The sequence below is a fragment of the Dendrobates tinctorius genome, unplaced genomic scaffold, assembly GCF_039654945.1.
Source record: "Dendrobates tinctorius isolate UK_male_01 unplaced genomic scaffold, ASM3965494v1 ptg000020l, whole genome shotgun sequence".
NCBI lineage: Eukaryota > Metazoa > Chordata > Amphibia > Anura > Dendrobatidae > Dendrobates > Dendrobates tinctorius.
In genome coordinates this window covers 55,690,896-55,715,634 of record NW_027361688.1, presented here as the reverse complement: position 1 = coordinate 55,715,634, position 24,739 = coordinate 55,690,896, and the positions used below count along the sequence as shown (strand labels likewise).

At 38.2% G+C, this 24,739-nt stretch overlaps 1 protein-coding gene and 1 long non-coding RNA gene across 3 annotated transcripts in view; one reads left to right on the top strand and one right to left on the bottom strand.

Moving 5' to 3' along the window:
* Positions 1-1,297: 1,297 nt before the first annotated feature.
* LOC141083680 (uncharacterized) lies at positions 1,298-24,587 on the bottom strand. Of its 2 annotated transcripts, XR_012230788.1 has the most exons (6): positions 22,790-24,587; positions 22,059-22,105; positions 21,674-21,714; positions 20,600-20,883; positions 3,167-3,241; positions 1,298-2,527 (listed from the first exon to the last, which is right to left on the bottom strand). It is a non-coding gene; the product is annotated as an uncharacterized lncRNA (long non-coding RNA). The 2 variants fall into 2 exon arrangements; XR_012230787.1 differs by lacking the exon at positions 22,790-24,587 and having other exon boundaries at positions 22,059-22,581.
* LOC141083678 (protocadherin alpha-C2-like) overlaps positions 11,531-24,739 on the top strand; it is a 564,749-nt gene continuing 551,540 nt past the window's right edge. Inside the window, exon 1 of the mRNA XM_073568062.1 lies at positions 11,531-14,120. Within this exon, the coding sequence (XP_073424163.1) occupies positions 11,748-14,120 (2,373 nt within the window). The 5' untranslated portion in view covers positions 11,531-11,747. The remainder of the gene's footprint in view (positions 14,121-24,739) is intronic.

The window sequence follows — 24,739 nt, the reverse complement described above, 5'->3', positions numbered from 1 at the left end:
TCATTCTGACCCCACGGGGTGGGATTTTGCGTGGAGCACCAGATCGAGGGAGATTATCAGTGGTCTTGTATGTCTTCCATTTTCTAATTATTGCTCCCACAGTTGATTTCTTCACTCCAAGCTGGTTGGCTATTGCAGATTCAGTCTTCCCAGCCTGGTGCAGGGCTACAATTTTGTTTCTGGTCTCCTTTGACAGCTCTTTGGTCTTCACCATAGTGGAGTTTGGAGTCAGACTGTTTGAGGGTGTGCACAGGTGTCTTTTTATACTGATAACAAGTTTAAACAGGTGCCATTACTACAGGTAATGAGTGGAGGAAAGAGGAGACTCTTAAAGAAGAAGTTACAGGTCGTGAGAGCCAGAAATCTTGTTTGCTTGTTTCTGACCAAATACTTATTTTCCACCATAATATGCAAATAAAATGAAAAAAAACAGACAATGTGATTTTCTGGATTTTTTTTTCTCAGTTTGTCTCCCATAGTTGAGGTCTACCTATGATGTAAATTACAGACGCCTCTCATCTTTTTAAGTGGTGGAACTTGCACTATTGCTGACTGACTAAATACTTTTTTGCCCCACTGTATGTAACAAACTCTTTAAATACTTTTTTGCAAATGTCTAGTTATCTGTTCATGGAGCAATATTTTTTTGCTGTGATTAAGTTTTGAAGTTTCTGTTTCATGTAGTTTAATTTATGATACATAAAATATATTTAATTTATGACATCTGAATACAGTACGATGTTTCACACGCACCCATACACTTGTAAGGGTGAGTGCGATCAGATTCTCAGATTATTTTCTCATGCCAAATCATTGTGAGAAAAAGATCTGCTCCTTGGAATAACACTGGTCTGCGTGCTATTCGATAAAATAACGCATAGAACTTGGCCGTGTTTTGTCCGAGCCCTAACTTAAATACAATTTTTAGCACGGGATTCATCCATCAAAATACTATCCAAAATGTTTATTGATGGACATTTGTGACTTCTAAATAATAATTACATAAATGTGCCTACTACTGACCTAAATGACACATTTTTTGATAAGTATTTGTAATATCATTAAACAGCTTATCCGGTACATTGAAATTCATGGCCTACCTTTAGGATAGGTCATCAAAACCATAGTGTCTGCAGCCAAAGACTGCATATCCAATCCAATTCCTGTGCAGTTGAGAAAGGTGTTATGCATTTCCACTCAGCAATTAAGCACATTCAGCCACCACACACATCGATCTGGTATTGATGACATATCCTAAAGATAGCAAAAAATAGAAAGAACAGCATCCAATCCGGGTGAAAAATAAAAAGTGACTTCTTTATTTGCTGTTCTTTCTAACTTTTGGTATGTACTTTTCCAATTGGGTCCATTGATGCTGGAACGTGCATCCTAGGATTTGAAATGCTGGCGGCTGCTGCTTTTTATTCTATATCCTAAAGATAGGTCATAAATTTGAATCTACAGGGTAAGCCTTTTAAATAGTCCTACATTTTAGTGAAAGTAGACACAAGTCTTCTATCGCTGGTGTAAATGCCAAAACACTTGTCTCCTGGCACTAAGATTTTGTAGTGTAAAGTAGATATGAAATAAAGAGAAGACATTGTTTGTCATTTTTCCAACAAACCGTTAGTGATTTTTCTTTCACAAATTACAAAAAATAAATAATAGGTAATGTTTAAATCAATATTTACATAAAACAACAAAAATGGGTGTAAACTGTATACTAAAAAAGCCAAGATACTCAAAAACAATTACAATAAAAAAAGATATAAATTAAACATTTGTATAGCGGGAAGAAGAATTGATGGCTGAAGATGGGTGGAAATGGGGTGGAGAAGAAGGACCACTGCGACTGGGGTAGGGGTAAAAGGAATAATAAAACTGAGAAGCAGCAGGAGAGGTGTGGGAAGGGTAAAATAGGTATGGGTCATCAAAGTATCAGGTATCTGTCTTTGTGTGGTAGTGTTGGTTTGGATGGGATAGAATAGAAGGAGGACTTAGTGACAAATCAGAAGCCACTCAGAGGATGATAATGAGGTCACTCACATAAGGAAAACGGTATAGGAACTTTTAAAGACTCCTCCCACAGATACAAAACATGCGATGAAATCATCTTTCAATTGTTATGTTGCATTAAGGTTGAGGCGTGATGTTAACATTGACCCAAAGTGGTACCACTAATCATCTGGGACAACCATCCGGAAAAAGAACAGAGCCTCAGCTTGAAGATGCTAGTTGTCCATTACTAAGAAAATATTCTTCAAGATAGCTGACAATGGTTGAACTTAGTTGGTCTTTAGGGGGCAGGATGACGTGAAGTGATGGCCAGTTGGGCAGCAGTCCTGGATCAGAAGGTGTTCTTTGTGGCGATCTGAAAACTGCTCCTGAAGCAGATGGTATGCCTGAATGGGCCATCCCCACCTGTTGCCCTGCTTTGGGAACAGGGCTACTTCGTGTAGTAGCCTCTCACTTGCTTGGCTGCAGTTCATCCAGTTGGGCAGGGGCAGTTCTCATATTGCCAGATGACCTGGAAATAAGTCACACATTGAATTAACATTGACATACAAAAAATTTAGCAGCAAACGCTATGAACATGTTCCCCTGCAGAGTGACTTTAACAATGTGTAGTACACTAGTTTGGGACTATCTGCTAAAAGTTAACATGTGAGTTAAGCAATGCGTGAATGTGAACACAAGATTGCTCTCACATGCATGCCAGCTCAGATCAACTACACCCATTCTAAATATTTTATGCACTGATGCAAGGATGGAGAGGAGCACCACTTTGATGATAACTTAGCATCTGCTTCTTGAAGCGGTCCTGCGCTGATTTCTACTGGTTTTTAAAAACCGTGAAAAAATAAAAACAATAAATAATTGCAAAAGTGTTGACAAAGCATTTCATTATAAAAATTTACAAATAGATGGACAAATCAAATGTGTCTAAAGTCAAAGTTAGTTATAATTAGGTGAAAGGAAACATATCTGGCTTTGCCTACATGTTGCTTGTTTGGATTTTAACTGGACAAGCAATAGCTTCTAATTGTGATAATTATATTCTAAAAGTAATTTTTCAACAATTTCAGAACAAATAATGATAAAATATTTGACAAACAAGTTAATGAAAGCATTTTAATAATCTCTTGATCATGTTTGGGGTACCCACCCTAATCCGCATACAGTGGCACACTGTTGTTTCTCCTTCAACAGCGTCAGGTCTGGTCACTGTTCCCTAAGGCACCTTTTTCCCAAAGATAGGGGTGGGTATGGATTTGAAAGGACAGGAACAAAATAAAGGGAACACTTTAATATGTTGTTGATCATGTAGATTTAGTCACAACACAACATATTTTTATGCTTTGTACATGGTATTATAGCAGCATAAAACGCAGTATCAAACAATATGAAACTTGCAGGTCCCTTTGCTAATACGAGATGCACTGTCAGCCAGCCACTGAACCGATGCAGATTGAGCAGTTCAAACTTTATGTGAAGTAGCAACAGTGGAGGTACAGGGAGAACATTTGTATGTACAATGGAGGCAAAGGACATTTTGTGAAAGAGGGAAACTCCAGCACTTAGAGTTGGCAGGAGAGATGACCCTTGGTGAGAGTAATTGCTCTCCAAAGTTACTGACTGAAGTTGCCTTGACCTTGACTTTCTGCTGTTGCCCATCTAGATTGCGGCTCTTCAGGCAACTTCATTAATCCGGATCTGGTCTGTTGACTTCAGCTCCTTGCTCAACAGATGGATCACCCCCTGACTATTGCACTTGTTGACTGACAACTCTAAGCAGTACCTATTCGATTCATCATGCTGCCATTCACACTGCAGATACTGCATAATTAAATTATTTCCTTACACGTGCTACTCAGATCTATAAATTCTGTTCTCCTGGGTATTCCATGGCTGCATATGCATGTGTCAGTTGTTGACTGGTCCTCTGGTCAGATATTTCATTGTGGACTGTGCTTCCAATTGCTTAGCAGACGTCGCAGCCAAGACATTGCCTTCTGTGCCTTTGAACCTTGCTTCTCTGACCATTCAGCATTGTGCTTTTGCAAACAGTTTCTGTGTAAAGAAGGCAGAGGTACTGGCACCCCACAGACTATATAACTGCCTGTCGACCTTATTCCTGGTACTTGACCACCTTGGGGCCAGGTGTCTTCTCTATCTCTATGTTAGTCTCCAGCCGTGTCTTAGAACATCTAAGAAAAATAAGCCAAGCAATTCATCCTTATGTCCTCTTCTCCTGCCGGTGAAAGTTTCTTCTTCGTGACAAAGAAGGATGGTTCCTTACACCCCTATATAGACTATCGAGGTCCTAACAAAATCACTATTTGATTTCTGAGCTATTTGACAGGATTCGTGGAGTTAAAATTTTCACCAGATTGGATCTGCAACTTGATTCATATCTGTTAGGATGATGAATGGAAACTTTGAGTATCTTGTCATGCCTTTTGGTCTGTGTAATGCACTTTCCGGCATTCGTTAATGATATAATCCAGGATATCCTCTTTGTTTTTGTGGATTTGTACTTGATTGACACCCTGATTTTATGATTTTTGCTCTACGTACTTGCAGGTGACACGTCCGTCAAGCTCTGCAGTGTCTCCATGAGAACAATTTGTTGTTCAAATGTCCAGACAAAACCTTTATCCTTGCTGCTAGTAAGAGGATAATTCTGTTCTGGGACTCAAATCTAGGTTATATGGGCATATGCAAATCCACTGAGCTGATTGCTTGTCACTTCTTGGGGCCCTCACTGGTCATAGATGTCTGGGACTTAGAAACCACCTGATAGCACTGTGCCAAAAACTAGTCCACCAGGGACAAGACTGCTGGCCTCCTTCAGGTTCTACCTGTTCCTTCATCATGGACATCATCATGGACCTGCCTTTCTACGAGGGTTAAGACACCATCTGAGTTATGGTGGATCAGTTCTCTAGGATGGCTCACTTCATTCCTGTGACTGCCCTTCCCCCCACTCCTAAGCTTGAACACAGTTCTTCCAGCATGTGTTTTGTTTCCATGGTCTTCATCTCCACATAGTCTTTTATTGTGGACACCAGTTTACTTTGAAGTTTTGGAGAGCAGTGTGCAAGTTGCTGAATGTCCAGCTGGACTTTTTCTCCATGTACGGTTACAGCAAGTAAATAAGTTTTTTGAGAACTACCTTCACCATTTTATCTCTGCCCATCAGGGTTATTGGGTACAACTGCTTCTCTGGGAGGAGTTGTTCTGCAATAACCATTTTGGGGAGTTTTCTGGGGCATTTCAATTCTTTGCGGTGTACAATCAATATTCTCAAGTGACCTCTCGTATGTCTATTTCTTGTGAGGTACTGGCAGCTGATACCTCATACGGCAACTTTCTACAAATTTTGCAGCAGACCCAGGCTTCCCTCCTTAAGGCCATGTCTCAGATGAAGTCTCATGCAGACAAGAAGAAATAATTGCCACCCCAGTTTCATCCTAGAGATAAATTCTGGCTGTCATGATGGAATTTTTGTTTGATGGTGCGGTCGTATAAGTTCGCCCCCCCAGTAGCTTGGTCATACAAAATCCTTAGGCAACCTACAGATCCCAAATGTCTTATGTCTCACTCCTGCAGCCGGTGGTCCATACTCCTGCCTCTACTTCTGTTCCTGAGGGGCCTTCAGATGTGTTGGAGGTCAAAGACATTTTTGATTCCAAAAGGGCTTGAGGGAAGACATTGTACTTAATTGATTGGAAGGGATTTGGTCCTGAGGAGAGATCTTGTTGGCCTGAGAGAAAATCTGCGCCCCTACCATTCTTGAAAGATTTCTCTGTTGGTCTGATCAAAAAAAGATGGGCCATGGAGGGGTGTAATCTTACATCAGGCACTTGCATGCCTTATAAGCGCTGCTCTACTCACAGTGTATTTCATTCTGCTCCACCGAGTACCTGAAGTTACTTGTGTTACCTGAGTTACCTTGTGCTTCTTGTGAGTCATAGGGGGCGCCACCGAATTCTGCAGGAATTTGTACCCATTCTGTCCTGTAGAAACTTGCTTTAGCAGTCTATCACCTGCTTGCAGGTGAAATATCATATGACTCCATCCTTCCACTGTTCAGAGACCTTCAGATGGAAAACTATATAATAAAAATGCCCAGACCAAAAGGTCTAAGGGGTAAGGTTTCTCCTTGTGGAGAGTGACATACCAGCTCTGGCTTGTTAAGGTAAGGAGGCTTATTCGCCGTGCAATGCTCCTCTGGGAAATTTAATATGCAAATTGCCTCTTCAGAGTGAAAGAGAACTTGAACTCTATAGCACCACCTGTTGGTAGTAGCGATCCTACAAGTCACAAACAACCCTTTAACGAGTCTTGTAATATGACTTAGGATAAAAGCCAAATCAGATTCCTCTTTTTCTCTGAAGAGGCAATTTGCAATAAGCCTCCTTACCTTGAGAAGCCAGAGCTGGTATTTCACTCTCCACTAGACTGTTCAGACTGTTCAGGAGTCAGAACAGTCAGGTCTGAGAGCTGCTCTACCCCCAATCTATTTTTAGGTCTACTGACACATAGTGAGGTGAACTACAAGAATTAGAGTCTGTCCCGATTGGGTACACCTTGTTGCAGTGGGATGACTTTTATGCTGTTGTGATCAAAATAGTGTCAACTAAGTACCCTATGCAATGTATACATACTATTGCTATTTATTTACTTACTGCTGGGTATTTGCTTATTTTTTTGGTATTTGCATATTTTTTTTTTGTCCTAGGTTATTTCTATTGAGGGATCACAGTGTGAATTTGCACCTACACATTGCACTTAAACTAACATATGTTCTGGCTCATTTCTTTGGTTTTATTCCTGTCTGTGGGCCAGACAGGACCTCCATATGGTCGTATTTGGTCCACGTGCTCCACTTTTACCAAGTCAGTCATAGTAATAATCTGTTGCTGATAAAACAATTAAAAAAACTACACCAAGCAACCCAGTAAGAGACACAGCTCTAGAATCAGAGCCTCTGTCTTTACATTATGCTGCTCTCAGATCAGGAAACAAAAACCTGGGAACAGATTCCATTTAAGTCCAGAGGTGAGAAATATACGTAAAAATAAAGATGAAATCTGTTGTAATGAAAAAAGATAATGTGTGAACTGCTTCTTCTGTAATTGCAAGCAATCCACCAATAGATATTTGTTCTACTGCTCTCAAACCTCTTGCTGAGTGTGTCATTTGTTTTCAGGTGCCGTGACTTTCCATTTGGGACACCAAATCTTTAGTATGGTATTTCGGTACTAAATGCGTATTCTGCTCAGCTCTCCTTACAATGAGATGCATATAGTTTGTCAGAGTTGCAAATACCTTTAATAGACTAATTTAGCAAAAACTTGGTAGTGGATAATACCTATTTAGGCCACTAGCTGATATTTGACTGTGAAACATGTATTTTGGCACATATTGCAGTAAGGTATATTGCAACTTCACACCGCCGGGTTTCAGAGACAATCATACAACTAATGTCTGATACATGCTTCCTGTGGATCAGGCAGCATGTAGCAGCTGTCATGTTCCCTTTAACTGTGAATTTCAACATATGATGTTTATACATTTACCCATTATACTTATTTATTGATGTTTAGATATTTATAAATTTATACATCATACTTATTTATTGATGTTCATATATTTATACATTATACTTATTTATTGATGTTTATATATTTATATATTATACTTATTTGTTGATGTTTACTTATTTACACATTTAAGCATTTATTGATGTTTATATATTTGCACATTATACTTATTTGCTGATGTTTATATATTTATACATTTATACATCATATTTATCTATTAATGTTCATATATTTATACATTACACTCACTTATTGATGTTTATATATTTATATATTATACTTACTGTATTTGTTGATGTTTATATATTTACACATTTATACATTTATTAATGTTTATATATTTGCACATTATACTTATTTGCTGATGTTTATATATTTATACATTTATACATCATATTTATATATTGATGTTTATACATTTATACATCATACTTATTTATTGATGTTTATATATTTATATATTATACTTATTTATTGATGTTTATATATTTGCCCATTTATATGTCACATTTATTTATACATTTGTTTATTTACAGGTAACACCTTTTTACATTGTTTTAAGTTATCATATCCCACCCATTTATTCACATTTTAAGGTTTAAACTAAATATTTTTGTGAGAATTCTCATTCCTCTTCTGTTACTTAAGAAATCTTAAGTGGTGCTCCAATCAGTAAAGTACATTGTTAAAGTTTTTCCGATGTTCAGATGGGTAAGATTTCACTGGAAAGCCGAGATGTCATTAAACAGCTCGCTATCCCAGAAGCTGGCACATTGTGTCCACTATCATTATGATTTGTCACTTAGACTTTTCCATGAAATAAGGTGCAAAACCCCCACCATCTATATATCGATCCGTCATTTCATGTGTCTAAGCACTAAGCGATTGAACTGTCATAGAAGAAATGATGAAAAAGACAAATTCAGAAAGTAATACGCCTTTTATCTTTTTTTAGAACTTTGGCAATAACTAAACAAGTATAACTCAAAAGAAAATGAGACGTCATCCAGATTATTGACCCTTAATAAAAAAAAAAGTATTATGAAATGCAGTTAACATGGTTAGAAAGTTTAAGAACAGAGATTAATTTTAAAACCCATTTTCTATACAGTATAATTAATATTGGTATATTTCAAGTTCTGAAAGTAGAAAGGACAAGTTTCCTTTAGAATGCAACCTCACTTATCACCACCAGATGGCGAAGCATGACAAAAGAAGCAGACAGCAATAAGGAAAGGGTGTTTCCATTCATTTCTTTGTCTCATTCATTTTATAGTTAATGCTAAAGACTGCTCTGACTCCTGCAAACACTGCTATGTTCTAATCTGCATGTGGACTATTATTTGTACTTGTGTTTTTGACCTCAAATCAAGGAGAGAATTGAAGGCTGTGCCGGGATTTCTATAGCAGCTCAGTCTTTGACACTGCATAACCTGCTCTTGGGGAAGGATCTGAAGGTGATTCTGACGACTGTGACAAAGACTTGAGTGCTGACATCATTGCCTGACCTCCATCTTGGATGAAGTGAACTGCAGGCTCTGAACAGGTATTTTCAGGTGAATGTAACATCTTTTATTTCAGAATCTCATCTATTGGGATGATATAAAACCCCTTGTGCTGCTGGTGGAGTTCTATGCCTTGTGTCATCTCCTAGTGAGTGACATTGATACTAATTGTTTCTGCAATCATTGAAAATATATTTACAAATAAAAGTAATTCCCTATTCAACCCGTCAGTCATATGGTAGAATGTTCTTCCTGATGTCAAAAAGATGGAGCATTGAACTCTGTGAACTAAGGAAATATTAGTGCGGAATGATAGAGTCATTAATTGCATTGAAAATATTTACACCGGACCCATTATGACAATAAAAGTGTTTAGTCATTTCACTTATGTTTTTTATATAAATAAAATGCTATTAACTAAACCTTCTTTATGTTCTCTCTTTATGTTACTGTTCACACTTCCGATACAGAGTTCAGCACAGTTTATTGATAACATGAAGGCTGCCCGGACCGTCACTAGTTTACTGCGTGATTATTAAGATCAGTGTTTGAAGTGTGACTAAACTTTTTCTCAACTTTGACAATCACTTTAAAATGCTGCAGATTGGCGGGGATTTGGGTCTCGAGACTCTCTCTGATCGCTTAATAGATCCCCGAAAAGTGCGCGGCTCAGGGGAAAGAAGCAGAACTCTCCTGGATAGAAAGCCTAGGCTTTGAGCCACGAGCTAATGCTTTAGATTGAATCTATGCTGCGCTTTGTGAGCGCACTTAGACAGGAGAAGTGTGCGCCGGTCTCCTGAGCTGCACACTGTAATAAAGAGAACCTGCCATATGAAAAAACCCTATTGACCAGCATGTATGTGGTTAATTTGCAGGTTAATAGTCTTCTGAACCAGCCCGGCAACCGCACTTTGAGCCTCGCTGCCTGAAGGAAATTAACTTCACTCACCCTGGCAGCTTTCCGGTTTCAGTCTCGGGATTGGCACAAGTTCAGTCACCATTCAGTGTATAGAGCGCAATGGCTGTAGTCACACCTCCGGCACCGACTGACAGCAGGATTAGCATTAGAGCCGGATAGCAGTCAGCGCCAGAGGTGCGATCACAGCTGCTGCGCTCTATACACAGAGCGGTGACTGAACTATCACTGGCTCACCCCCACGACTGAAACCCTTATGCTGCCCGGGTGATTAAAGTTAAAGAAAGAGTCTAGATGCTGGTTGAGAACCCTATAAATTGGCAGAGTATCCCAATATCTGCAGCTTAATAGCATTTTTTCATGCAACAGGTTCCCTTTAAGCACAGTAGGGGGTCTCAGAACCCACACGCCCACCAATCGGAAGGTGAAAACCCACCATGGAAGTAGTACAGAAGTATAGTCACTTTTATTTAAATAGTATGCAATATGCTCCCCCTAGTGGTGACTGCAAGCAATCTGATATTTTGTTTATTTGCCTATGCAGGGGATTAGAAGCTTGGTACCAGCTCCATCTGCTATAAATACAGGAGATGGCAGACGTTTTCTGTCTGTGTTCACTATATATATATATATATATATATATATATATAGTATATATAATGTTTGAACTAATACATTACACAATTTTTTTAATTCCAGGCACTGACACATTGTATGCATGTTATGTATCAAAGAAAAGTGTTAGAAAAAACTGTGCTGACATTTATATCACAAAATCATCTGCTCTATTAATTCTGATTTTCTTTTCCTTTCAATACATTGCTATTTTGCTATATCGGTGCTAGAATCAGGGGAGGACATAACAGTAGTGGGCCTCTGTGCAAGAACAATATATGGACCCTTTGCAGTGTAGCACATCATCATATTGTACAATTCCACCTGGTTTGGAGGCAGCAGTGGCCCCCTTATCTCTTGGGTCCCCTTATCTCTTGGGCTCCCTTATCTCTTGGGCTCCCTTATCTCTTGGGCCTCCTTTGCACCAATGATATATCCACCCCTGGCTAGAATTATTGCCATTGTATCCAATATCATTGATCTTCCTGCTAGATATCCTATTAGATAATACTAAGCTCAATATTAACTGTTTCCATTGCTTCTTGTTTTGCATCAGTTTATGTTCTAGATCTGCTCGTAGGTTTTGTTGTGCAGAAGGAAAAAAAGATGTCAGGTTAGAGAATTTTATTTAGCATTTTAATAGCGTAATATATTATTAAAACAATTCTACTATGATGGTGGTTTATTTTTTATCATTTCAATAAAAATGTGTCCTTACATCTGTTTTTCTATTGGTGCGATGTAAAATCATCCTCCATTTATTAAGGTTATATTTGACTTCTTAAATCATTTAAGCTGATATTAAAATACCAAATACCATTAAAAAAACTTTTTTTCCTGCTTATGAAAAATCTGTAAAAAATCCAATTAGTTTAGAAAAAAAGTAACATCTGATTACATAGGTTGTCAGGTTGTCATTCTTATCTTGTACACTGGGTGTCAGTATAGCTCCATTTTTCCCAGCCGGTGGCGTAAATAAGCTCCCTGTGTGTACTAGGAGATGTAATGGCTGCTGTTCTTCATGTATTTTAAGACGGAAAAAAGAATCAAGTAGTGCATGGCAACATTAATGAAACTGGAGAACTGATCACCTTCCCTGCAATGGAGATTTCATCCTTCTCCTGGTTTGGCTGTGCAGTGACTTCATTCAGAGGTGCATTTTTGCTGCAGATGGTCTTGGATCTGGTTTGCTGCCAGCTTCACTACTTGATCCCTGAAGAATCCAAACACGGCACCTTTGTGGGAAGGATAGCACAAGATCTCGGTCTAGAGATCTGGGAGATTAATTCCAGAATATTACGGATTGTCTCAAGAGATGAGAAAGACTATTTTCAGGTAAATCTCCAAAATGGCATTTTATTTGTCAACACTATCATAGATAGAGAAGAAATCTGCCAAAAGATTCTGGTTTGTGTGCTTCATCTTGAAATAATTGTGGATAAACCTGTCCAAATATATCATGTAGATGTTGAAATTGAAGATATTAATGATAATTACCCTATGTTTTCAGCTAAACAGTATAACATTGCATTACCAGAATCAAGAGTAGCTGGAACTAGGTTTCCACTAGAGGGTGCTGTGGATGATGACATAGGCATTAATTCTGTGAAAACCTACGAGCTCAGTCCAAATTCTTACTTTTCGTTAGAAATACAAAAAGACAAGCATCAAAGTGAATCGCTTGATGTCGTTCTGAAGAAATCCCTTGATAGAGAGAAAGAACCAATGTTGAATTTAACTTTAACTGCCTTTGATGGTGGCAAGCCAAAATTAAGTGGGACAACTCAACTTATTATCTCTGTTCAAGATGTCAATGATAACGCACCAACTTTTTCCCAGTCTGTCTATGAAACATATCTGTTGGAAAATGCACAGAAGGGAACTATTGTTGTGAAGCTGAACGCTACTGATGCAGATCTCGGAGAAAATGGAGAAGTTGTTTACGAGTTTAGCAACCAGGTTCCACCATTTATAAAGATACTGTTTTATCTAGATGGGATTTCTGGGGAGATCAAAGTGGCTGGAGAAGTGGATTTTGAACAAAACAGTCACTACGATATCCGTATTGATGCCTTTGATAGAGGTCAATATCCAATGGCAGGGCACTGTAAAGTGTTGGTCAACGTAATAGATGTCAATGACAACCCACCTGAGATAACAGTGACATCTCTGTCTTTACCGGTTCCTGAAGATTCCCCATTGGGGACAACAGTAGCAATTATAAGAATACAAGATCAAGATTCAGGTTCCAATGGTAAAGTGAATTGTCAAATAACTAAAAATGTCCCATTCAAATTAAAACTTTCCCTCCGAGAATACTATTCACTAATAGTAAATGGACCTCTGGATCGTGAAGCTATCAACATGTACAAAATTGAAATTACTGCAAATGATGAGGGTGTACCCTCCCTTTCCACATCTGAGACTCTTCTGGTGGAAATAAGTGACGTTAATGACAATGCACCAACTTTTGATCAACGTTCGGACACTATTTTTATCATGGAAAATAACCCACCGGGATCTCTTGTCTACACAGTTTCCGCCACTGATGGTGACCAAGACCAGAATTCATTTATAACATATTCTCTTATCGAAAGTACCATAGATGGAATCCCAATTATCTCCTACCTTTCGATAAACCCAGAAAATGGAAAACTCTTTGCTTTGGTTTCCTTTGATCAAGAACAAGTCAGTTATTTTCAATGTAAAGTCAGAGCGACGGATGCTGGATTTCCGCCACTGAGTGGTAATTTGACCTTGAGTATCTTTATAATTGACATCAATGACAATGCCCCAAGTCTATACACAACATCTTTAAACTTTGACTCAGAGGCTGCAGAGATTGTCCCTAGATCAGCAAAAATAGGAACTGTGGTGAGTAAAATAAGAGCAACAGATGCAGATTCGGGATATAATGCATGGCTCGCCTTCGAGTTTAAAGACTCAGCTGAGCGAATCCCATTTGGAATTGGACATCATAGTGGAGACATAAGTGTAATTCGTCCACTTCTTGAGGTCAACCAGGATGAATACAGACTAATTATTGTTATAAGAGACCATGGGGAACCAGCAATGTCGATAACGGTGACAATGACAATTGTATTAACTGAAAAAATGCAAGAAATTAGTGCTGAACAAAACCAAAAAGGATTGAAAAATGAGGATTTTACAAATGCTAATACATACTTAATAATAGCAATCTGCTTGATATCAGGGATTTTCTTAGTTACTCTTATTATATATACGTTCATACGTTGGCAACAGTGCAGTCAGGAAATAGATGACCTGAGGCAGCACAATATGGGATCTATTGCTAGAAGCTGGACCTATTCCATGCAGCGTCAGTACAAATACTGTATGAATGGGATTTCTCCCAAAAATGACATGATTTTCTTCACTCCAAGTGTAACTCAAGCATTAGATACTGAGAGAAACCCTCATCAGCCTGGATTCATGACTGGTCTATCAGCAAAGGTAAGACTACTTAAACCTCAGACTGCTTCATGTACATTTATTCTTTTTTAATTGGACAAATTAAATTAATTGGGGATTTTACAGCTATTGGTGTAGATGTGAAAATGGTTTTAAAAGCATTACGGTGTGACACTTTAGTATCTGGAAAAAAATAGTGATACATTGTATTTTTTCTATTGGTTACTATCTTTCATTTTTATAAATAGAGGGGACTAGTTTTTATTGGCTGCCTTGTAAATGGTCAGGAAACGCCTAAGAATGAGCTGTAATGTGTGGTGAAATTTTGCAGCAAGTGTTTAATCCCCCTACATTGCCACCACAGGGGAAAGGAAGTATTACAATATATTTATTGAAATCATAGTACTGCAAAGTACAAAAATATTCAGAATTGAGAGTCCTTAGTGGTTGATACCTTTTAATGGCTAACTGAAAAAATGGTAACACATTGCAAGCTTTCAAGACTACTCAGGTCTCTTCATCAGGCATAGGCTAATACAAAATCTGATGAGTCACATATTTATGCACAATACAGCACAGAAAAAATGCAATAGATGAGACAAGTGACATGAAGCAGAAATATATAAATTTATGACAACCTTTGACACTCTCAATGCTGGAATGAATGTGTCGCATGGATTTATGTCTTTTTACATCAATTAAGGAATTTGCTCCTAAGACCTCGTGGGGGCATCACAACACATTAGGAGACCCCAATCAGAGGACAATAAAACATCCGGACTCCTTATTTATGAACTGGTCCAATATTTATGTTTCTCCCTCTCCCATAATCATAATTCTGATTCACGTCACTTGTCTCATCTATTGCATTTTTTCTGTGCTGTATTGTGCATAAATATGTGACTCTTCAGATTTTGTATTAGCCTATGCCTGATGAAGAGACCTGAGTAGTCTCGAAAGCTTGCAATGTGTTACCATCTTTTCAGTTAGCCATTAAAAGGTATCAACCACTAAGGACTCTCAATTCTGAATATTTTTCTATTTACTGGCTAACACGGTACAAATATATACATCTTTCCTGTACTGCAAAGTAAGAATTCTTAAAAAAAGAAGGGTTAATGATTTATTTTTACCAATTCAAAATGCAAAGTGAATGAACAAAAGAGAAATCTAAACCAATCAGTATTTGGTTTGTTCACAACACTTTGCTGTTATGAATGAGTCACCGGAGAAGGAAAAAATAAAAATACAAGCTAAGTCCAGAAAACCGGAGAGGTTGGTAGCTAGCGGATTGCAGACCCCTGATCCTATTCACAACAACTAACAGTAGCCGTGGGGTGTTCCTACGGTGGTCCTAGACACCTCGTTCACAGCCGGAGAACTAAATAAACCTAAAGAAAGAAAGGGGAAATCTAAACTGCCCCAGAGCAGACCCCAAAGCAGTAGACAGCCCCCAACATGTATTGACGGTGAAAACAGATGAAAACACAAACACAGACAGAAAGACAGGCTGAGCAAATGATGGTGCCCTCACTAACTAGATAGGACAGGAAAGAAAAGCAACTGTCTGCAATCACGCAAAAACCCTGGCAAAAATAATGTCCAACACGTCTGATAGAAAAGGCCCTGAAGTCACTAGACTTCAAAATCACTATATCAGCACTCAGGTATATTCTGAAAACAGAGCAAAGAGATCAACTGATCAGAGACAAAAATGGAGTTCAGCCAGTCCCAACCAGGCCTGGCTGAACACAAACACTAAGTAAACCAGACAAAATCTCATGGAACAATAGCAGAGCAAAAACTTAGCTTTAGTAGACAGGATTAAACTGGAGGCCATAGCTCAGAGCAGAGAGGATCACCAGCAACCCAGCAGGGCGTCGGCGGCCTTATATCCACTCAGAGATTCCGGATGTCCAATCACACTCCACCTGTTCAGATGACAGGTTTTTACCATCCAAATCAATTTCACTACCTCCTTTCACCAGCAGAGGGAGTTCATGGGACATCAAAGGTGAAGGAGAAAATGAGCTCATAACAGTACCTCCCCCTTGAGGAGGGGTCACCGAACCCTCATCCACGCCACCAGGGCGATCAGGATGGGCCCGATGAAAAGCACGAACCAATCTTTCGGCATGAATATCAGATGCAGAGACCCAAGAATTATCCTCCTGGCCATAACCCTTCCACTTAACCAAATACTGGAGTCTCCATCTAGCCAGATGAGAATCCAGTATCTTCTCAACCTCATATTCCACATTACCTTCAACCAATACAGGGTCAGGAGGTGCCACAACAGAAACTACTGGCTCAACAAACCTCTTTAACAGAGACTTATGAAACACGTTATGGATCTTGAATGTAACAGGAAGAGCCAATCGAAAAGAGACCGGATTAAGAATCTCCAAAATCTTGTAAGGTCCAATAAATCTAGGTTTAAACTTTGGAGAAGCCACCTTCATAGAGATATTCTTTGATGACAACCAAACCATATCACCCACCTTAAACCGGGGACCAATGGTCCTATGCCGGTTGGAAAACCACTGGGCATTTTCCTGGGAGAGAGACAACTTATCCACCACTTGGTCCCAGATCTGGTGCATTCTCTCCACCACAGTGTCAACACCTGGGCAGGCAGAAGACTCCACCTGCCCTGAAGAGAATCGAGGATGAAACCCAAAGTTGCAAAAAAAGTGACATCAAAGTGGCAGAACTAGCTCTATTATTTAAAGCCAAATTCGGCCAAGGGCAAAAATGAAACCCAATCATCCTGATCAGCAGAAATAAGACATCTCAAATAAGACTCCAAAGTCTGGTTTGTTCTCTCCGTCTGCCCATTGGTCTGAGGGTGAAACGCAGAGGAGAAGGACAACTGAATTCCCAGCTTGGAACAAAAAGTCCTCCAAAATCTAGAAACAAACTGAACTCCTCTGTCAGACACAATGTTCTCAGGAATCCCATGCAAGTGAACCACCTGTTGCAAAAACAAGGGCACCAACTCTGAGGAAGATGGCAACTTAGGGAGTGGTACAAGATGGACCATCTTAGAGAATCTATCACAAATCACCCAAATAACAGTCATTCTCTGAGAGATAGGCATATCAGAAATAAAATCCATTGAAATATTGGTCCATGGCCTCCTGGGCACCGGCAAAGGCATCAACAACCCACTAGAGCGAGAACAAGGTTTAGACCGGGAGCAAGTCCCACAGGACTGCACAAAATTCCTGACATCACGAGACACCAAAAAGACCGACTCACCAAATCTCTAGTACCAAAAATATCTGGATGACCAGCCAATGCGGAGCAATGAACTTCAGACATTACTCTCTTCCTGCACTGGTCAGGAACATACAATTTTCCAATGGGACAATGCTCAGGTTTGTCCTCCTGAAACTCTTCCAGAGCACGTCTCAAATCGGGCGAGATGGCAGAAAGAACTGCCCCCTCACCTAAGATGGTAGCAGGCTTGGTCACAATAGGAGAATCAGCAAAGAAACTCCTAGAGAGGGCGTCTGCCTTGACATTCTTAGTGCCCGGAAGAAAAGAGACCACAAAATCAAAACGGGTGAAAAACAAGGCCCACCTAGACTGTCTAGGATTCAAGCGTTTGGCCGACTCAAGGTAAATCAAATTCTTGTGGTCAGTAAGGACCACGACTTGATGTTTAGCTCCCTCCAACCAATGTCTCCACTCCTCAAATGCCCATTTCATGGCTAACAGTTCCCAATTCGCCACATCATAGTTGCGTTCTGATGGGGAGAAAAGAAAGCACAAGGATTCATTTTAGATGTTACCGGATCTTTTTGGGACAAATCAGTTCCTGCACCAATCTCAGAAGCGTCCAACTCTACCTGAAACGGGAGGGAGACATCAGGTTGACACAAAACCGGAGCAGAAGTGAACCTCCACTTCAGCTCCTGAAAGGAAGAAACAGACTCTGGAGACCAATTCAGCACATCAGCACCCTTCTTAGTCAAATCAGTCAATGGTTTGGCAATACCAGAAAAATTAGCTATAAATTTACGATAAAAATTAGCAAAACCCAAAAACTTCTGGAGGGCCTTCAAAGAAGTGGGCTGAACCCAATCATAAATGGCCTGTACCTTGGCCGGGTCCATTTCAATAGTTGACGGAGACAAAATAAATCCCAAAAACGAAATCCTCTGTACCCCAAAAAGGCATTTCGATCCCTTGACATACAGGGAATTCTCTCTCAAAATCCGGAACACAGTCCGAACATGTTCCACATGAGAGTCCCAATCCCTGGAAAAGATCAAAATATCATCCAGATAGATGATCTGATTTGACTAAGAAGGGTGCTGATGTGCTGTCAAGTTTCCATTAGAATTTGGGTAGACCATGATATTATTGCTATCAATACCATAATCATTTACGGAAAAGTTAAAAAAAAACTTATGAACACAGCAAAACTCAACATATTTAGAAAATATTTAGCTATTTATGCCTAATTTATATAAATACATTTTTAATGTATTTTCAATTTATTTTAACAATTTATAATTTTATTAGTACTTGTCTAGGAAGCATTTACAAGGTATACAGAAAAATAAAGAATATAATTTTATTAAATTAAAAAATTATTTAAACCTTTTAATTTTTTTTGCATATGAAAAGATAGTATATTGAATTAAAACTTTATAGAAGGAATTAGCAATACTTGTCAAGAAAATTATTACTTTTCTTGTACATTTTGTTTTCCTTTCTTGATGAACATTTGAGATAAGGTGTACAATGTCCAGTTTTAACTAAGGAAGGAAGTTGTTGGCATAATTAAACTAATTCTGGACTGTCCACATACTATAAAAGTCCAGGCGGTCCACACTTTACTCTGCACTGACATTCTAAAACATCAATGAAGTGTAAGGAGATTGAACAAGACCATGCAGCTATGAGGGTGGGTAAATGGCTGAAAGACACAGCCAGACTCTCCACAAAGAAAATGAAGCACTGAACCAGCTTTTGTATACATCTTAGGAAGCACTGACAGTGCTTCCTACTCTGGACCCAGCACTTACAGTATGTGATGTCTGGGAGTAGGGAGGGAGCAGGAGTTGCTGTGTCCTAATAGACCCAGTCATCTCTACTATGCAATTAGGAGGCTGCCTTGGGCTAATATACCAGTCCAATTTACAGGTGATATCAGCAATAAAAAGGATGTGTTAATATCTTAAAATGTCCCTCAAAGGTCTTTTAAATATTTTTAATATATAGAAAAATGCTTCCAATATATAAAAATAATTTGTAAGGAAAGTGGAACAAAATGTTTTTAGCGATCCTTCCATTTAAAGAGCATGTATAATAAACTCCCCCAAAAAACAAGATAGTATGTTCCTGTGCTGGCAGAGTTATTTCTTAAAATTGCTTCAAACATGTCTTATATTTTGCTTTAATTTGGCATTTTACTTGGCTTATTGGGAGCTGATTGCAAGTTGTCTAACCAACTGAGATGTGTATGTCTATATGGGGCCAACTAGTGATGATGATGTAAATTGCAACCTGTTGAGGGTTTTGCTTGCATGTTGCAATAATGTATTGAATTTGAATTATAAAATCAAGTCCTTAATTAAACTAATGGAAAATGAGTTAACACATCTGTAGTGGCCCATTAAAAGATCTGATAAATTTTTCGATATAGTACATAAGATCATTTTTTTATTAGATCATCCACTCACAAGCTAATCTGTGGAGGAATCTGACAGTAAGTTTTGAAACCATTTATGCGACAAGATCAAAGGGAAAAAAGTATTGCACATCTGTATAGTGAAAGAGCATTATAGGTCCTACTAATTGTGAAATACTGTTTGCTGTTTTTTTGTTGCACTTTGGCCAAGGTCTTTCACATGAGGCCAGTCAATAACATTAAAGTGTGACTGTTGTGTAACTTTTTTAAAATTATGAGACACTGCAGTTGGCTGCCAATCAGTGGGGCTTCTGAGATCCCTTTCGAACAACCAAAATGGCATTCTGATGTGCATGACTCTTTTAATCATAGATCACACAGAGCAGTGGTCTCAGGAGTAAGTCTGTAAGCTTGTATACCGGTCTGTGTGCAAGCTGCTAAGAATAACAGTGTAGTTCAGAGCAGTGTTTTGAGTGATTATTGGGGGCCATGAAAAAATATGATTGCTAAACTTTAATCATTGTGAAGAGTCCGTTTGGATGTTTAAATTCCCAGAGGAGTAGTTCATGGCTAATAAGTATCCTTATGCTAATGTGGCACACTCTACAAAAAGAAACACAACCTCTACGTCAAGGGCCTCTCACTAAGCCAAATCATATCTCCTCCATGTGCTGATGAGGGGCAAAAACTCCAAAACATGTGGTTGCATATGAGGCTTTTGATTTGGGTTCATAATTAATATGGCAAGGTTTGCTGAAAGGTTGCTATTGTCTTTTAAGATTACAACATTCAATAGGTATTCAAACTAAAGGAACAAAAAAGTGCAATAGGGTCTTATCTGGGTTATTTCTGGAGAAGTAGATTAGAATTTACTCACCCTTTTTAGGAGAGGTTCAGGCATGTGGGATCAGTAATCTGCTTCCTGCACGTCCAAAGGTCAGCTCTGTGGCCACTTAAAACATCAGATTTCGGAATAAATTCTTGGACTTTTGTGCGCTGCCAGATAAAATCACGGTTTACTATGCACCTTGTCTGTGGAACTCATCTGCTTGGAGCCTCCCCAGTTGAGGGCGCAGTCAAAATAGCAGGGAGTTATCAGCGAAATCTGATAACATTCAATAGGTGACACGAGAGATCCAGTCCTTTTCCTCTCTGAAGAGGCTATTAAAACCAAAATTATATTAAAAAAATGTATATTCAATAAGTATGTTAAACATTTATCAATATTCATTACAGCTCTGGTAAAAATTAAGAGACCACTTTCAAATGTTCAGTTTGTCTGATTTTTCTCTTTATAGGTATATTTTTGAGTAAAATGTAAATTGTTCTTTTAGTCTATAAACTTCTGGCAACATGTCTCCGAATTTCCAAGCAATAAATTTTGTATTTTTTTCTGACAATGAAAAATGGTCAAAATAAATAAATAAACAAAAAAACATTGCTTTCAGACCTCAAATGATGCAAAAAAGCAAGTTAACAATCATTTAGAAACAACAATATCAATGCTTTAACTCAGGAAGAGTTCTGAAATCAATATTATGTGGAATAACCATGATTTTTAAAAACAGCTTTCATGCGTCTTGGCATGCTTTCAACCAGTCATTTACACTGCTTCAGGCCCAAAAATTTAAGCAGTTCTTTGATGGCTTGTGACTATCCATCATCCTCTTGATTACATTCCAGAGGTTTTCAATGGTTCCAGCCAGCTTTGCTAAAGTGCACGGAGTTGTGGGATGAGATGTGGCAAATTATAATATATTATAATGCTTATAATGCTTGTCAGGTTCCTACAAGTATGAAATACATTTATCTTACTTGATCTTAGGTGACAGATTGTGCAGGGGACTGCGCAATCCAAGCAAAAATGTACGGTAACTATCAAGTCCCTTTTTTCATATATGATTTACACTCAGGATTTTATTCATTATAATAAAACAGCTGTGGCACTCACCATCTCACAAAGTATCATTCTTGTGGGGATGACGGTCCATTCTGAAAAATGTTGGTAAAATTTCAATTTTTTAAATTTTTTTTGATATTTTAATATGTTTTAAGCTCCTTTGTAATTTGCCATTAACTTTGCAAATGGATTAAAATATGTTGATGCCAGATTATAAGAATAACAGAGAGAAAACATTTTTAAAAAAATGATAACCTGTGTAAAGGATATAAAGAGTACATATTTTTTAACAAATATTTATTAAACTGTAAAGCTCGAAATCATGAACATTAATGATGTCGATCCTGTTTCTTGGCTGAACACCTCTTTTAAAACTAGACTGTAAGGTAACTTTAATAATATTAATAATGACAAAATTAGACTTTTTCAAACTTGCCTGATACAATTTTGCTCCTCACTGTCGTCACTTTTATCTTTGAGAGCCTGTAACAAAATATATCCTTCATAAATATAAAACAATATTATTTATTAGTATAAATTTATACAATTGATTTTGTAAAAAAATCTAAGTGTAACTAAAAGACAAACTTTTAATCCAAAATTGGATGTAATACATTATAAGTGAGAAAATGCAAAATATTTAATACAAAAAGGACAAAGTATTAAAATCAAATATGTACTTTATCTGTCAGAGCATAAAAAACTCTAACTGTGATTATAGTTTAGCAATTTTTAAGACTTGTCGTATTGTTCTATTATTTGATATTTCTGTGTAAAAGAAGATATTTTTTAAGTTGATGATGATGACTTAATTAATATGCTGCTGTTAAAACCCTTTTGTGGTACAAAATTGAAACTAGTTCTTTCTTGTTGAATTGCACAATCCAGTGTGATATTATGCTTATTTTGGAAAAGAAAAAAAAGAGAAAATTGAAAGTAAAGTGACGTTCTTAGGTATATTATTTAGTTAGATTGTGATTCGTTATAGAATGGATTACTAATTAATAAGAAAGCAAAAACATTGTTTACTTGTTTCAGTTATTTTTTCAAAATTATGCAATCTTTGCTATTTTTACCAATCAAATTGAGTTTCATTAAAAAAAATATATATATATACTGTATATTTCTGTTGTAGTTCAACATTTTATCACCAGATGTCACTCTTACACAATTTTATGGGAAAAAAATACAGCTCCCAATCCATTCCTTTCCTGCTTCAGGTTTTACCGTTTCTTTGGCAAGACTGTTTTTTTTCTTCATAGAGAGATTTCATTTCTATATAAATAATAGTCATTTGCAGAAATGTTTCTCCATTTGTATAAATGCTTATTGAGACCAAGACTGGGATTTGTTTTCATCATCCAAATGACTGCTGATCTCGTGCTGTGCCAGCTCCATTATGTTGTACCTGAAGAATTCAAGCATGGAACATTTGTTGGAAGATTAGCTCAAGGTCTGGGAATACACATCAGTGATTTCAACTCCAGGAGACTGAAAGAACTGTCACACTTAGCAATGCACCAGCGATCCCGACTAGCGATATGACGCGGTCAGGATCGCTGGTACATCGCTAAGTGGTCGCTAGTGAGCTGCCACACAGGCAGATCTCACCAGTGACATCGCCGGGGTCAGGGGTCGCTGCTTACCTGTCAGACGAGGTGATCCTGACGTCCTCCCGCCCGCGTCCACGCATCGCTCGTCTCCACAGCAGGAAGCCCAGCAGGAAGCTGATGACGAGAAACGGTCCAGGACGTTCTCGCGCGATCAGCGATAACCAGCGGGGGAGCGGTCGGAGGTAAGTATCAGACATAGCGATATCACTAGCAATATCACTATAACGTAACAAAAAACAGTGATGTTATAGCAATATTGCTAGCGATATCGCTTAGTGTGACAGGCCCTTGAGGATTGTTTCAAAGGATGGCACAGACTATTTCCAGGTAAACCTGCAAAATGGTAAACTGTTTGTGAATAGGGTTATAGACAGGGAACACTTGTGTCCTGGGAATAGCATTTGCACAGTGCAGCTAGAAATCATTGTAGATAAACCTGTACAGATTCATCATGTTGATGTAGAAATTAAAGACATTAATGATAACTATCCAGTTTTCTCTGCAAGTGAATATAAATTGACTATATCTGAAGTGATGCTGCCTGGATCGCACTTTCCACTAGAGGGAGCCGTTGACCCAGATATCGGTACAAACTCCGTGATAAATTATGAGCTCGGCACAAGTGAATATTTTGCACTTGACATACAAACATATACTCATGAAAGCATGTCTGTTCAGCTAGTGTTGAAGAAATCTTTGGATAGAGAACAGGTTCCTTTTCACAACTTAACATTGACTGCATACGATGGTGGTGAACCAAGATTAAGTGGCACGGTGCAACTCTATATCACAGTGCAAGATGTCAATGATAATGCACCATTGTTTAGTCAGGTATTTTACCAAGCCAGTTTGTTGGAAAATGCCCTTAATGGAACTATTGTCATCAAACTAAATGCAACTGATTCTGACCAAGGGCTAAATGCGGAGGTATTCTTTTTATTCAAAGAACCAGTTTCCCAGCAGGTGTCTTCAGCTTTCAACATACAATCAGAAACGGGGATAATTCGCGTTGCTGGTGAAATTGACTATGAGAAGAAGAATATGTATGAAATTCAAGTTGCTACTATTGATAAAGGGCAGATAGCAATGACGGGACACTGTAAGATATTAGTGAATATCATAGATATGAATGATAATGCTCCCGAGATTATGGTGACCTCACTCAATGTTCCCATTCCTGAAGATACCTTGAAAGGATCAGTTGTTGCCGTTATCCATGCATATGATAAAGACTCTGGAGAGAATGGAAGGGTCAATTGCCAGATATCAAATAAAAATCTGCATTTATAATAACTCCCACCTTACGAGAATACTTTTCATTAATGGTAAATGGACAACTTGACTGGGAATCCATAGCAGAATATTACATTGAAATTAAAGCTACAGATGAAGGTTCTCCTCTACTTTTGGCAATTAAATCACTTAAAATTCAAGTAAGTGATGTTAATGATAATCCACCCACTTTTTTGCAAATATCTGAACCAGTGTCCATCAAAGAAAATAA